The following is a 15,524-nucleotide window of genomic DNA, read 5'->3' as shown; positions in this document are numbered from 1 at the left end:
ATAAACTCCACTTTCTTCGTGAAGTCGAACCCAATTCCTCCGTTTCTCAATTCTGACTGACTGTCTTTCTTTCTGCGTTTGCTGGGCATCTCTCTGAAACTGTAGGCTCTCTCTCTCTGCGTTTCAAAAGCAATGGCAGGAGCTTTGGTCGACGTCAAGCCTACTCCGATCCTGAAGGAGGAGCTTGACATCGTGATCCCGACGATTCGAAACCTGGATTTCTTGGAGATGTGGAGGCCGTTCTTCGAGCCCTACCATCTGATCATAGTCCAGGACGGTGACCCGTCGAGGACCATCAAGGTCCCAGATGGCTTCGACTATGAGCTCTACAATCGAAACGACATCAACCGTATTCTGGGTCCCAAGGCCTCTTGCATTTCCTTCAAGGACTCTGCTTGCCGCTGCTTTGGCTACTTGGTCTCTAAGAAGAAGTACATCTTTACCATTGACGACGATTGCTTTGTAAGCTTCCTCTCTTACTCTCTCTCTCCCTCTCCCTCTCTCTGTGTGATTGCTTGGACTTGTTGAATGTTTTGGGTTCAATTGCTCGGATCTTGAAGTTTTTTAGGATATGGGGTTCTGGGTTAATAATATAGGTTTGTTGTTTAAACACTTTTGTCAATTTTTGCGTTTTGGGTGATGAAACTATAATGGGTTATTTATTTATTTATTTATTTATTGGGATTGTGGCATTTGCATCATTTAATAATCTGATGTTAAGCATATTGTCTTTGATCTGGATTTTGTCTTCTTTCAATACAAGTGTCTGATATATATTTTGTTATGAATATTATATGTGATTCTTGTTGTTATTGAAATTTTCATAATCTCATATGTTTTCATATCTGTATCCTTTTTGCAGGTTGCCAAAGACCCATCTGGGAAAGAGATCAATGCACTCGAACAACATATAAAGAACCTGCTAAATCCATCAACTCCTCTATTTTTCAACACTCTTTATGATCCATACAGAGAAGGCGCAGACTTTGTCCGTGGATATCCTTTTAGTCTCCGTGAGGGTGTCCCTACCGCTGTTTCTCATGGCCTCTGGCTCAACATCCCTGACTATGATGCTCCCACCCAGCTTGCCAAGCCTCTAGAAAGGAACACCAGGTATAAAATAGTGATCCCAAATTACACAAATTACCGATTGTATGCTTCTTTTTCCCTGTCTTTTCATTTTAAACTGGACTAATTACTACTGACAAGCCAGTTTTTACCTAATTGCCTGTTCATTTCTTCTTAAATGTTTTCAGGTTTGTTGATGCAGTTCTGACCATACCCAAGGGAACTCTATTTCCTATGTGTGGTATGAACTTGGCATTCAACCGTGAACTGATTGGACCAGCAATGTACTTTGGACTCATGGGTGATGGTCAGCCAATTGGAAGATATGATGATATGTGGGCTGGCTGGTGCATGAAGGTAATTTGAATTGCTTCGTTTTTATTCACCCTGTTTACATCCACTGAGAGTTTGTTAGGTCTTTTTCTAGGTGGATTTACCACCGAGGTGTCCCCATAGGGATGTTTGGATCATAACATTGAATTAGAAAATTGTTTCTAGGATCACATCAACTTGAGGTTTTGATTATTAAGATATTTTGGCAGGATATGCCAACATCCCAGGCATAACTTACAGACTTTGATAGTTTCTCTAGCTTGTGATGATTACCTAGTAACTTTCTTGATGATTTATTTGAACATTTTGATCATCATGAGGACGACACTTAAATCACATCGAAATGCCTGTAGGTTATATGCGACCATTTGGGATATGGTGTCAAGACGGGTCTGCCCTACATATGGCACAGCAAAGCCAGCAATCCATTTGTTAACCTCAAAAAGGAGTACAATGGTATATTCTGGCAAGAAGAGCTGATCCCCTTCTTCCAATCTGCGGTCCTTACAAAAGAATGCACTACTGTTCAGCAGTGCTACATCGAACTCTCTAAGCAAGTCAAGGCTAAGCTTGGCAAGATTGACCCATACTTCCTTAAGCTGGCAGATGCCATGGTTACTTGGGTAGAAGCTTGGGATGAGCTTAACGGAAAAGTAGATGTTGATCAACAGTAATTTGCCTTAGATGGCTTCAGATTTGCTAGTTGTTTAGTGTTTTGATTCATTATCATTATTATAATATCATTTACAAATTTTGATATTTTCCCTTGGGATGAAGAAGGGTGAGGAGAGGGCGGATTTGCTTATTGATTTAGATGGTTGTGGTGTTACCTATCTTAATATTCTGATACTTGTTGCATTTGGATTCAAGCATACTAAGTTTGAAATTTGAATTGAAGATGGTTGAGACGGAACCTAATTGTGTCTCACGACTAAAAAGTTAAGGAGGAAAAGCATTTTAGCTGATTATGGGTTGCATAGAATATGGGTTGGTTTACTCTCTTATTGTCACTTAATAAGAACTCTATCTACGATTTATTTTCCAATAAATCTTTAATTACATAGTTATAATTCATCTATATATGTAAAGCAAAGAAAAATACATACATAGAATGTGAAACATTCAAATTACCAGAAAATGCCATTGATTAATGCAAATATTAAGAATTAAAATTATTAATTAAATAAGGATAATATGGTAAATTTATATATATATATATTTCATATTAAAAAAATTTAAATAAAACACAAAATCAGATAATGGGTCCTATTTTTATGAAATATAACTACTCATTTTATTTTTCTTAATTATTTATATATTTTTTATAAACTAATATTCTCATAGTTGCATTTGGATTGAAGTATACTGATACTGAGTTTGAAATTCTAATTGAAGATGGTTGGGATGAATTTTTTTTTTTTTTTAAAGTTATAATTCAGGGAAGGGCTTGTAGCACAAATAGTTAAGAGAAGTTATCAGTGCACCCGACCAATATCCTAAGATCGATTCCCCATCTCTCCATAACAATATACCAAACATTATTATTATTATTATTATTATTTTTGCCCTTTCGTGCAGAAAAAAACTATACAACTATGGGTTGGTTTGTCGGTTGTACAGAGTTGGGCCTGATTTTAGGCCCACCCTACTGACACAGTAACAAACAACTTCCTCCGCACGCTAGTCTTATCTTTGGTTGCTTTATTTCTCTTCCCTTGCCTATAAGCCATTGGGTTTTAACAGAAGTTATACCCCAACCAAGATTCAACAAACGCAGAGAGAGAAAATCAGGAAAAGAGAATATCTGGTAGTCGCACCCAAAGCCAAAGAGTGAAGACCAAGAAGGCAAGAATCTCTGAGCTTTTTTGACCAAACCCGCAACGATGCCGACGTTGACGAAGCTCTTTACAATGCAAGAAGTCTCCAAGCAAAACAGCAAAGACAACTGCTGGGTCGTCATTGATGGCAAGGTACCCTTTTCTCTGTTTATAATGCTATCTGATATCTTCATGGGCATTGAGCGAGTATTTTGTTTGTATCAATTGAACGCAAGAACCTCACCTTCCTTAGTTCTTTTTTCTTTCTCCTGAGTTCTTCTTCGTGGGTATGCTTGATTACTTTATTTTCAGATCTGTATTGCCTCTATCGGCTCTCTATCGTTGATTCTATTGTATTTGCTGCTCTGTAGCTAATGTTATATGATATTGTAAAGAAGGCGTAGCAAGTTTGGGTAGTTTGTATTCAGGAGGTTCAAGCTCTTTCAAAATGTTATTGTTCACTATGTTTTTAGGTCATGGAAGGTCAAAGAGTGAGACTTGGGAATATTACCTGGAAAACCCATAATCTATTTGATTGAAAGATTACTATTTACTACAATTTGTGCCACATTAGAATATGCTCTACTTTCTTCCAATTCCTGCGCGTTTCTCTTTTCTTGGTGAAGTTTCCTCCTAAAGTTAATATTGGTTTTTCATCTACTTATGTAATTTGGGTAGATTGTCATCAGGGTTGTTTTGGTTTTTCCATCATTGCAGTTTCCTAACAGCTTTCATGAACTTATTTAGATCGTAGATGAAAAGTGCTCATACTATAAGCATATAGATTATTACGCTTGTTGTATTCTGTTAATGATGTAACTTTCTTTTGTGCTTTGGTATTTATAAATTCCCATGTGGCTTCTCTCTGTGAATTTGCTCAGTATCTTGGTGTCTTTGCTCTCTTAACTACCCAAATTTTGGAATATGTGCAGATCCTCAGAATGAGGATAGCCAATCTATATCAGAGGTTTTCTTCTCATCCCAAATAATGTCTTGATTTCCCGATGTGAAATCCGTCTTCAAGTGATCTGTTTGATTGTGTATATAAGGAGTTTTGACTTTAATTTTTCATCACTTGTTTGATTTCTCTGTTTTATTTTGCCTTTGAGAACTAGAACTTGTCATAGACCTTATCGTCTGTTCATGGTTGCACACCATACAAGAAAAAGAAAATTGAAATCTCTCTCCTCCCATATTTACATGTAGTTCATTTGTTAATCCCAGGTGTACGATTTGACACTATACTTGGACGATCACCCTGGTGGAGACGATGTAGTCCTTGCTGCAGCTGGTATAGTTTTAAGCTTCCTTTTTGGATAATATTCTCATTTATTTGACTGCGTCGTCAAGAATTTGTTTCAGATAATCATCTAAAACAACAATGTAGATACAAATACAGAACCTTGATATGACTTGTTGATTTAATTTCATTGTAGGAAGAGATGCCACAGAAGATTTTGAAGATGCTGGGCATAGCAATATTGCAAAGGATCTCATGGGAGCCTTTTGCATTGGAGAGCTTGATGTTGATACGACTTCCCCAGAGATAACCTCTAAGAATCAACCAGTTGATTATCCTCAGAAGATCAAGGACTTGACAAAGCAATACTGGGCTGTTCCTGTGGCCGTGGTTGGCATCTCTGTGGTTGTTGGCTTCTTGTACTTGCGGAAGAAGTGATTCAATACAATTTTGCCCTTTGTTCCACTCAAAAGGAAGCCCTCACAATTTTGAATAAGTAGGAGAATAGCAATTGAGAAACCTAGCCCATTATTTGTTTTTAAAATTTCACTAGTATTGGGGAGAATATGCATATTATGATGTAGAGATTTATGTACGGATTTCGAATATGACATCTACAAATTTTAAGGAGATGTGTGTTGAGAATGGGAACAAGAAAGCAATTAACTCAAACGCAAGAACTGGATTGAATGACATCTTATTGAACAGCAACCTTTGCTATAATATAGCCTTACATGAACTAACAAACAGCTGAAATACAGCCCACGATTCACACTAACAGAAACATGGTAACATGCATAAGGAAAGAGTCAAAAACAGTAAACAAGTCTCCCTACATAGTAGGGACTTATTTGAAACAGAAAACAAACCTAAATGTCTGAGAATCCTATACTAATAAGGAATCCCAAACCCGTCATTCCCTCCCTTAAACAAACTGCCATCAAGCATTTAGTTTACATCAGCAATTTCACAAACTCCCAACAGACTCCGAAGCTTCTGAAACGCATCAACCTTCAGTGGTTTGGTCATTACATCTGCCACTTGATCATCACTCCCACAATGAACCAAATCAATCGAACCCTCCTTTGCAAGATTCCTCAAGAAGTGGTACCTTACATCGATATGTTTGCTGCGACCATGCATCACAGGATTTTTTGAAAGCTTAATGGTTGAGCTATTATCACACTTGATATGAGTACAGACTTCATCACCACGCCCGAGCTCCTTCAATACCCTTTTCATCCAAATTGCTTGACACGCACACACTGCAGCTGCTACAAACTCTGCTTCCGTAATAGATAGCGTAACAATTGGCTGTTTTTTCGAACTCCATGACACAGCACCAAAACTTAGCAAGAACACATAGCCACTTGTACTCTTCCTATCTTCCATCTCCACCTCTCTTGTAACGAATGCCATAATTCACAGTCCCCTTTAGATATCGAAGAGCTCTCTTCGCAGCTTGCAGATGAAGCTCAGTTGGTTTTGCCATATACCTGCTTATGAGGCTGGTGACAAACATCATGTCTGGTCTCGTGGCAGTAAGGTACATCAAGCTTCCCACCAATTGCTTGAAGTAGTCTCATTCACAGTGATTCCGTCTTCATCCTTACTGATCTTAAAGCCTGGAATAATCGGACTATTCACCTCATTGCTTTCCAACATCCCAAATCTTTTCAGAATTTCCATCTGCTCTTTGAAGTACTTCGATGCCAAGGAAAAATCTCATGCTTCCCAAATCAGACATATCAAATTCTCTTAACATAGAACTCTTGAACTCAGACATCATATCCTCATCATCACCAGTAAAAATTAAATCATCAACATAGATACTTACAATGATAATCTTTCCTTCTCTGTTCCTCTTTGTGAACAAAGTTTGCTCACTATCACACCTCTGGAAGCCTTCAATGATGAAATGTGCTTCGATCCAACTAAACCAAGCTCGTGGAGCTTGTTTTAATCCATACAAAGCCTTGTGTAGCTTGTAGACCAAATGCTCCTTGCCTTTCTTCTCGTAACCTCTTGGTTGCTCAACGTAAACATTTTCACTTAGCTCTCCATGAAGGAATGCTGACTTGACATCCAACTGAAGTCATTTGAAGTGAATTCACCCCCTCTATCTGTCCGCAAGCATTTGACAAACAATCCTTTCTCTTTCTTCCAACCATTTTGTGCTGCCAAAGCAATGATCGTTCTCACCGTGTCCATCCTTGCCATTGGTGCAAAGACCTCTATGTAGTCTATGTCGTGCTTCTGTGAGTAGCCTTTGGCTACTAAGCGTGCCTTATGCTTGTCAATCTCCCCATGCTCATTGTACTTGGTCTTGTAAACCCACTTGACACCGATCTTTTTAGCTCCAGTAGGCAACTCATTTAATGTCTATGTCTTGTTCTTTTCAATGGAGTTGATCTCACTGTTCATAGCTTGTCTCCACTTTATATTCCTCACTGCTTCTTCAAAATGAAAAGGATCTTCAATTGCCACAACTTGTGCCATGTGTGCCTCATCTTCACTCAAACCTTCTCCACTAACATAATCATTCAAGTAAGGAGGAGGACGTCTCACTCTCCCTTCATTCTCATCAGGGGAATTCCTACTTCTCTACCCCGTGCTTCTTCACTGCCCTCACTCTCACTTCTTTCCCCTCTATCACCATTGCCATCTTCATCTCCATTTTCACTCACCCTCATTGTTTTCTTCATTCTCTCCCCATTCCAAGTCTAACAAGATTTGCGCCTCATAATTCACTCCCCAATCCCACTGCTTTTTTCCTTAAAAAATAACATCTCTACTCACAACAATTTTTCTAGCTATAGGATCAAACAATCTATACCCCTTGAACTCCTCACTAACTCCCAGTAAGACACAAGAAAAACTTTTATTATCTAATTTACCTCTTCTTGCATCTGGAATGTGAACATGAGCTAGGCATTTGAAGAACCGAAAATGCTCAACTGAGGGCTTTACTCAACTTCATGCCTCTTGTGGTGTGACATTCTTCACTGCCAATGTCGAGCACCTATTCAGAACATAGAAAGTCCAATTCACAGCCTTCGGCCAAAATGTTTTCGGAATCTTCTTATCAAACAACACGGAACAGACCATATTCATCATGGTTCGATTTTTCCTTTCAGCTACACCGTTTTGTTGTGGTGTATATGCAGTGGTTAATTGTCTCTTGATTCCACTTTGTTTGCAAAAATCATTGAAGTTATTTGAAGTGAATTCACCTCCTCTATCTGTTCGCAAGCACTTGACAAACAATCCTTTCTATTTCTACACCATCTTTTTGAAAAGCTTGAAGTAATTCAGTGCCTCACACTTTGCTGTCAACAAATATACCCATAATTTACGACTATAATCATCAATAAACCATAATGTGTACCTCTTGCCACTATTGGATATAGGGGAAATAGGCCCGCAAATGTCTGCATGAATGAGCTCTAATGGCTGACTTGCTCTCCACGTACTTATCTTTGGTATGTCATCTCGGTGCTGTTTGCCATTAATGCAATCCGTGCATGTTGTGTTTGAAGCTTGAAACTGAGGAAGTCCATGAACCATCTTTTTGTTTTGCAAGGTTCTCCAACCTTTGTAACTCAAGTGGCCATATCGTCGATGCCAAAGGGAAGAGAGATCTTGAGAGCTTGTATGAAGACATCTTTCTGGCTGAGCATTTGTAGGGACTGGAGTCTGAGCTAGTAGTATAAACATTCTATTTACACTCATCACAGTCTGAATAATCAAGCCTTTCATCGGATGATAGATTTTACAGACTCCTCCTTTAATCAATATCGCCAAGCCTTTTTCTTGAAGTTGTCCTATGCTCAAGAGATTATTTTTGAGCTCTGGAACATAGTACACTTCATGTACAACATGGTTAACTCCATTCAATATCAGCTTCACATTTCCCTTTCCAACCACATTCATCCTACTATTGTTTCCCAATTTAACTGAATAGAAAGCTCTCATCTAGATTGGTGAACATACCTCGATTTCCACACATATGATTGGAACACCCCGAGTTAAGGAACCATGCATCATTCCGTTTCACCTCATGTGATTCAACATATGACATCAAAAGCATCTCATCCTCTTCATTCACTTCTGTGTAATTGGCCTCCTTATCCCACTTTGGACACTCATACTGGAAATGTCCAAGATTGTGACACTTGAAGCATTCCACCTCAGCTTTGTTGAATGCCTGACCTCCTTTTCCACGACCTCTTCCTCTGTAATTGCTTCTTCCACGACCTCTACCTCCAAATCTTTCATCAGTTGTCACCTTCAGAGCTTGCTCAACGCCACTGCTCCTGTGAAACTTTTGCTCATGTACAATGAGCGAGCTTTGAAGCTCATCAATAGTGAGTGCATCCATATCCATAGACTCCTCAATTGAACAGACTATATAATTAAATTTGTCGGTGAAGGATCTAAGAATCTTCTCACAAATCGTAACATCAGTCATAGCCTCCCCATACACTCTCATCTTGTTTGCTACTAACATGACTCTAGCAAAATAATCAGTAATTGTTTCACCAACCTTCATTTCGAGAGTTTCAAAGTCTCTTCTTAAGGCTTGAAGAGTCGAGCGCTTCACTCTAGCATTGCCTTCATATTTCTTTTTCATGGACTCCCAGATCTTCTTTGATGTATCATTCTCCAAGATTGTCTCCAGAATAGTTCTATCTATCGCTTGGAAAATATTATTCTTGGCCTTGAGGTCCATGAGGTTCAATGCTTCTAACTCTTTTTGCTACCCTTCTGATAGAGGTCGTGCTCCTGTCATCGGCTCTTCATAACCGGTTTCAATCAGACTCCAATACTCTTTGTTTCGAAGAAAATTTTCCATAAGCATGCTCCAATGGTCATAATGACCATCAAAATGTGGAATGAATAGTTGCACAAAATTTCCTTGGGAGGTTATCTTCTTCTCTCTCTCTCTGTGTGTTTGGAAATCACTCAAAAGCTGCGGCTTCTTTTCTTAGGCTTAGTAGGGGCTCTGATACCAGTTTGTTAAGAATAGGAACAAGAAAGCAAATAACTCAAACGCAAGAACTGGACTGAATGACTTCTTATTGAACAGCAACCTTTGGCTATTATATAGCCTTACATGAACTAACAAACAGCTGAAATACAGCCCACGATTCACACTAACAGAAACGAGGTAACGTGCATAAGGAATGAGTCAAAAACAGTAAACAAGTCTCCCTACATAGTAGGGACTTATTTGAAACAGAAAACAAACCTAAATATCTGAGAATCTTATACTAATAAGGAATCCCAAACCCGTCAATGTATGTCATTGCAATTGTTCCTTGTTGGGAATCAATTGTCTGACTGAATAATGCAGAAAGTTAAAGAAATTCATGGAAATATTGTTAAGTTGGGTTTTTATTACCCTGCTGAGAAGAGGGAGAGAAGCCCAAGCTTTGATAATGGTCCTACAATTTGCTGGGTGGCTACAAGTACTTAATTTTCTAACACACCCAATACCACAAAATTTTGCAAGATGATAACTTTTCTAAACGCACCCAAGAATTGAGCTCGACACCCAATACCTTTTTTTTCTTCTTTTAAGAATGGGATGATGAGTAAGGGAGTAAGGGGTTTGTAACTCAGTTAAACTTAAAAGCAGTTACCTTACAATCGAAATCTTCGAATCCAGAATCCGCCTCTCTGAATTTCGCTATGTATCAAAAAAAAGAAAAAACGAAAAAAAAAAAAAGGCTGGCCGAGGAGGTGAATGAGTCAATACTGCACGCGGCGTTCGTACCATTTGGGGACTTCAAGGACGCGAAGACACCGCTGGACCAAGCCAGTCTGAAGCAGTGCGCTTTTTATTTTGGTTGTGGGCTGGCCCAGTTCGGATTCGCTAATCCATTAACCTAGCTTGGGCTTATGTGATTACAAGACTATGAAATTGACTGAGTTGCCCTTGCACGTGCAACCAACGTGATATTTCCGTCTACCAATTTGACTGAAAGTCGATTTTATCCTCCAATTGCAATTTGCAACGGATATAAATACAGTCAAAAGACAAAGGCGAACCCAATTCCTCCGTTTCTCAATTCTCAGTACAGTGCCACTGTAAGGTTCTCTCTGCATTTTGAGCAGCAATGGCAGGAGCTTTGATCGATGTCAATCCTACGCCGATCTTGAAGAACGAGCTTGATATTGTGATCCCGACGATTCGAAACCTGGACTTCTTGGAGATGTGGAAGCCGTACTTCGAGCCCTACGACCTGATCATAGTCCAGGACGGTGACCCGTCGAGGACCATCAAGGTCCCAGATGGCTTCGACTGTGAGCTCTACAATTGGAACGACATCAACTGCATTCTGGGTCCCCAGGCCTCTTGCATTTCCTTCAAGGACTCTGCTTGCCGCTGCTTTGGCTACTTGGTCTCTAAGAAGAAGTACATCTTTACCATTGGCGACGATTGCTTTGTAAGCTCCCTCTCTTTCTCTATATGTGTGATTGCTTGGACTTGTTGAATGTTTTGGGTTCAATCGGTCCGATCTTGAAGTTTTTTAGGATATGGAGTTCTGGGTTAATAATGGGTTTGTTGTTAACACTTGTCAATTTTTGGGTTTTGGGTGATAAAACTGAGGGATTTTTTTATTGGGATTGTTGTATTTGGAGCATATAATCATCTGTTGTTTAGTATATTGTTAAGCATATTGTGTTTGATCTGGGTTTTGTCTTATTTCAAAACAAGTGTATATGTTGTTAAGAATATTATATGTGATTCTTGTTGTTATTATTGAAATTTTCATAATCTCATATGTGTTCACATCTGTATCCTTTATGCAGGTTGCCAAAGACCCATCTGGGAAAGAGATAAATGCACTCGAACAAAATATAAGAACCGGCTAAATCTATCAACTCCTCTATTTTTCAACACTCTTTATGATCCATACAGAGAAGGCGCAGACTCTGTTCATGGATATCCTTTAAGACCAATTGGGTTGTAACTGGTTACCTTCGATTGCCCTTAACAGCTTGATTTGTTTTTACTTAAATTTCTATTTTAAATTTTGAAATTGCCCTATGTACTTGGTGCTTGCAAGTACCTAAGGATTTCCGCATTTTGTCCTCCAATTGCAACGGCTATAACAAGAGTAAAAGACAAACTCCACTTTCTTGGTGAAGTCAAATCCAGTTCATCCGTTTCTCAATTCTCAGTGTCTTTTTGCGTTTGCTGAGCATCTCTCTGAAACTGTAGGCTCTCTCTGCGTTTCAACAGCAATGGCAGGAGCTTTCGTCGACATCAAGCCTACGCCAATCCTGAAGGCCGAGCTTGACATTGTGATCCCCGCAATTCGTAACCTGGACTTCTTGGAGAGGTGGAGGCCGTACTTTGAGCCCTACCACCTGATCATAGTCCAGGACGGTGACCCATCGAGGACCATCAAGGTCCCAGATGACTTCGACTGTGAGCTCTACAATCGAAACGACATCAGCCGCATTCTGGGTCCCAAGGCCTCTTGCATTTCGTTCAAGGACTCTGCTTGTCGCTGCATTTGCTACTTGGTCTCTAAGAAGAAGTACATCTTTACCATTGACGAAGATTGCTTTGATCTGTGTTTGTCACAATTGCCCAATTTCTGTCAATCTGTTGTTTTCATAATCTCATATGTGCTCATATCTGTATCTTTTTATACAGGTTGCCAAAGACCCATCAGGGAAAGAGATCAATGCACTCGAACAACATATCCTTTTAGTCTCCGTGGGGGTGTACCTACAGCTGTTTCTCATGGCCTCTGGCTCAACATCCCTGACTATGATGCTCCCACCCAGCTTGCTAATCCTCTAGAAAGGAACACTAGGTATAAAATAGTGATCCCAAATTACTGATTGTATGCTTCTTTTTCCCTTTTCTTTTCCTTTTAAACTGGATTAATTGCCTCTTCATTTCTTCTTAAATATTTTCAGGTTTGTTGATGCAGTTCTGACCATACCCAAGGGAACTCTATTTCCTATGTGTGATATGAACTTGGCATTCAACCGTGAACTGATTGGACCACCAATGTACTTTGGACTCATGGGCGATGGTCAGCCAATTGGAAGATATGGTGATATGTGGGCTGGCTGGTGCATGAAGGTAATTTGAATTGCTTCTATTTTTTACACCCTGTTTATGTCTGTTGAGAGCTTGTTAGGTCTATTCTATATCAAATAAACAACTCTTCCTTGGTGGTTTTGTATTTTTTATATTTAAATTTCTTTTTCTAGTTGGATTTATAACCAAGGTGTCTCCATAGAGATGTTTGAATCATAAGATCGAATTAGAAAGTTGTTTCTAGGGTCACATCAACTTGGGGTTTTGATTATTAAGAGAATTTGGCAGGATATGCCAACATCCCTGTCACTACCTACAGACGTTGAGATGATAACCTCAGAAATATAGTCTCTACTTTGTGATGATTAACTTCTACTTTCTTGATGATGGAAGTATTTGGATTTATCGATTGTCAATTTACTTTGAACATTTTGATCATCATGAGGATGAAACTTAAATCGCATCGATATGCCTGTAGGTTATATGCGACCATTTGGGATATGGCGTCAAGACTGGTCTGCCCTACATATGGCACAGCAAAGCCAGGAATCTGTTAACCTCAAAAAGGAGTACTATGGTATCTTCTGGCAAGAAGAGCTGATCCCCTTCTTCCAGTTTGCAGTCCTTACAAAAGAATGCACTACTGTTCAGAAATGCTACGTCGAACTGTCAAAGCAAGTCAAGGCTAAGCTTGGCAAGATTGACCCATACTTCCTTAAGCTGGCAGATGCCATGGTTACTTGGGTAGAAGCTTGGGATGAGCTTAACGGAAAAGTATATGCCCCAGTAAAGTAGATGTTGATCAACAGTAATTTGCCTTAGATGACTTCAGATTTGCTAGTTGTTTAGTGTTTTGACTGATTATCATTTATAAATTCTTTGTTTAGATTTGCTTATTTATTGAGATGGTTGCAGTGCTAGTACCTATCCTAATATTCTGATAGTTGTTGCATTTGGATTGAAGCATACTGACTTTGAAATTCTAATGGAAGATGGTTGGGATGAGAATTTTCCTCCTAAACTAAATATTGATTGTCATCTACTTATATAATCTGGGTAGATTGTCATCAGGGTTGATCTGTATGTGTGTTGGTTTTGCTATCTTGCAAGTTTCTTAACAGCTTTCATGACCATATTTAGATTGCATATGAATAGTCCTCATACTATAAGCATATAGATTATTATGCTTGTTGTGTTCTATTAATGTTGTAACTGGTTAATAAGCATAAATATCCACTTGTTGCTGGCTTACTGTGCTTTGGTATTTATAAATTTCCATGTGGCTTCTCTCTGGGATTTGGTCAGTATCTTGGTGTCTTTGCTCTCTTAACTATCCAAATTTTGGAATATATGCAGATCCTCAGAATGATGATAGTCAATCAATATCGGAGGTTTTCTTATCATCCGAATAATGTCTTGATTTCCCAATGTGAAATCTGTTTTCAAGGGATCAGTTTGATTGTGTATACCATGACTTTTGACTTTACTTTTTCATTACTTGTTTGATTTCTCTGTTTGATTTCACTATGGATAACTGTAAGTTGTCATAGACCTTATTCATCTGTCTCCTCCCATATTTACATGTTAGTGCATTTGTTAATCCCAGGTGTACGCTGTGTCATCATACTTGGACAATCGCCCTGGTGGAGACGAAGTAGTCCTTGCTGCAACTGGTATAGTTTTAAGCTTCCTTTTTGGATAATATCCCGATTTATTTGATTGCACTGTGAAGAATTTGTTTCAGATAACCTTCTAAAACAACAATGTAGATACAAATACAAAATCTTGATATGACTTGTTGATTTAATTTCATTAAAGGAAGAGATGCCACTTAAGATTTTGAAGATGCTGGGGATAGCAATACTGCAAGGGAGCTTGACACCACTTCCTCAGCTATCCCGGAACTCGGTATAACCTCTAAGAATCAACCAGTTGATTATCTTCAGAAGATCAAGGACTTGACAAAGCCCAGTACATCCTTTTTCCCCTTTTACTCCACCTCCTCTCTTTACATTATTATTATTATTATTAAATTTCTTATTTGTTTTGTGTGTGTGGATTTGATTGTTAGCTTGATTTGTTTAGATGGGTTTGGTTTATTGATTAATTGGGGTGTTTGATTTTGTAGTATTGGTGTGAATTTTGGTTAGGGTTTGTTATTGGTGCTCTGTTTGTTCTTGTTTTAAGTGGGTATGGGTTTTTTCGATCTTGGTTTGGACTTTTGGGGTTTAGGGTTTTAGGATTAAATCTGGGTATGCAATCAAATAGGCTTAGGTTCCTTCTTAGAGTCATTGATAAACTCTGGAAATTTCCTAGTATCATTGGTTTGGTTAGTAAAGGAAATTTGTACATTAATGTGATAGAAGTAGCTTTGGTTGGTTGAAGTTAAGAAAATTTAGCAACAGAAGAATGCAACTCCTATAGGTAAGGTTGATAGAAAAAGATAGATAAGATTGAATTTGAAACAATTGAATAACATCTTTGAAGATGAAGCCAGACCACCTTTGACCAAAACTTCACTTTGGTCTTGCACTAAACTTGAATTACTTAAATCCTTCATTCTTTGAAGGTAAGCTGCATTTGCATCGAGGTTGAAATTTAATGGATGCGTAATAACTTCTTTCCTTGTTCCATTACAGTCTGGGCAGATGCAGACACATGGTTTGAGAGGCTGCAACAAGAAGAGGAAATGTAAGCGTATTCAGGCTGAGAACTGGGCTGCCATGCAGGCTGCGGAAGAGTTACACAGGAAAAAGAAGACAGAAAGCGAGATGAAGGATGACCCATAGCAAGGGCTGAAGCAGAAGTTTTGAAACAAAATGACTAGTTTCACTGCTTCCCAAGTGAAAATTATGAGAGGAAAATGTCAAATCCTTGTAATTTGTCAAGCTCCCTTGTAAAACTTTTTGCTAACGAAACAAATACCAGATTCTTAATGAGATAAATGATGAGTTATCCTTCTATAGAACTCTTGAAGGGGTTTTTGGGTGTTTGTTTT

General features: G+C 38.8%; 2 protein-coding genes and 2 pseudogenes across 2 annotated transcripts; all 4 read left to right on the top strand.

The window, feature by feature from the left end:
* Nucleotides 20-15,494, top strand: LOC18791077 (alpha-1,4-glucan-protein synthase [UDP-forming]). Its single transcript, XM_007222111.2, has 7 exons — nucleotides 20-462; nucleotides 863-1,113; nucleotides 1,257-1,425; nucleotides 1,755-2,054; nucleotides 14,133-14,199; nucleotides 14,345-14,497; nucleotides 15,166-15,494. The coding sequence occupies exons 1-6, from the start codon at nucleotides 133-135 to the stop codon at nucleotides 14,359-14,361; spliced, it is 1,134 nt and encodes a 377-aa protein (XP_007222173.2). The 5' UTR covers nucleotides 20-132; the 3' UTR covers nucleotides 14,362-14,497; nucleotides 15,166-15,494.
* On the top strand, nucleotides 3,124-5,130 carry LOC18791265 (cytochrome b5). Its single transcript, XM_007224610.2, has 3 exons — nucleotides 3,124-3,371; nucleotides 4,443-4,509; nucleotides 4,655-5,130. Exons 1-3 carry the CDS (start codon nucleotides 3,285-3,287, stop codon nucleotides 4,894-4,896), a joined length of 396 nt encoding a protein of 131 aa, XP_007224672.1. The 5' UTR covers nucleotides 3,124-3,284; the 3' UTR covers nucleotides 4,897-5,130.
* On the top strand, nucleotides 10,515-11,463 carry LOC109946893 (annotated as a pseudogene).
* On the top strand, nucleotides 11,692-14,185 carry LOC18790019 (annotated as a pseudogene).

The sequence above is a fragment of the Prunus persica genome, chromosome G1 (genome assembly GCF_000346465.2).
Source record: "Prunus persica cultivar Lovell chromosome G1, Prunus_persica_NCBIv2, whole genome shotgun sequence".
Taxonomy (NCBI): Eukaryota; Viridiplantae; Streptophyta; class Magnoliopsida; order Rosales; family Rosaceae; genus Prunus; species Prunus persica.
Note: the sequence above shows the minus strand (reverse complement) of the source record. Positions and strands in the feature narration are given on the sequence as shown.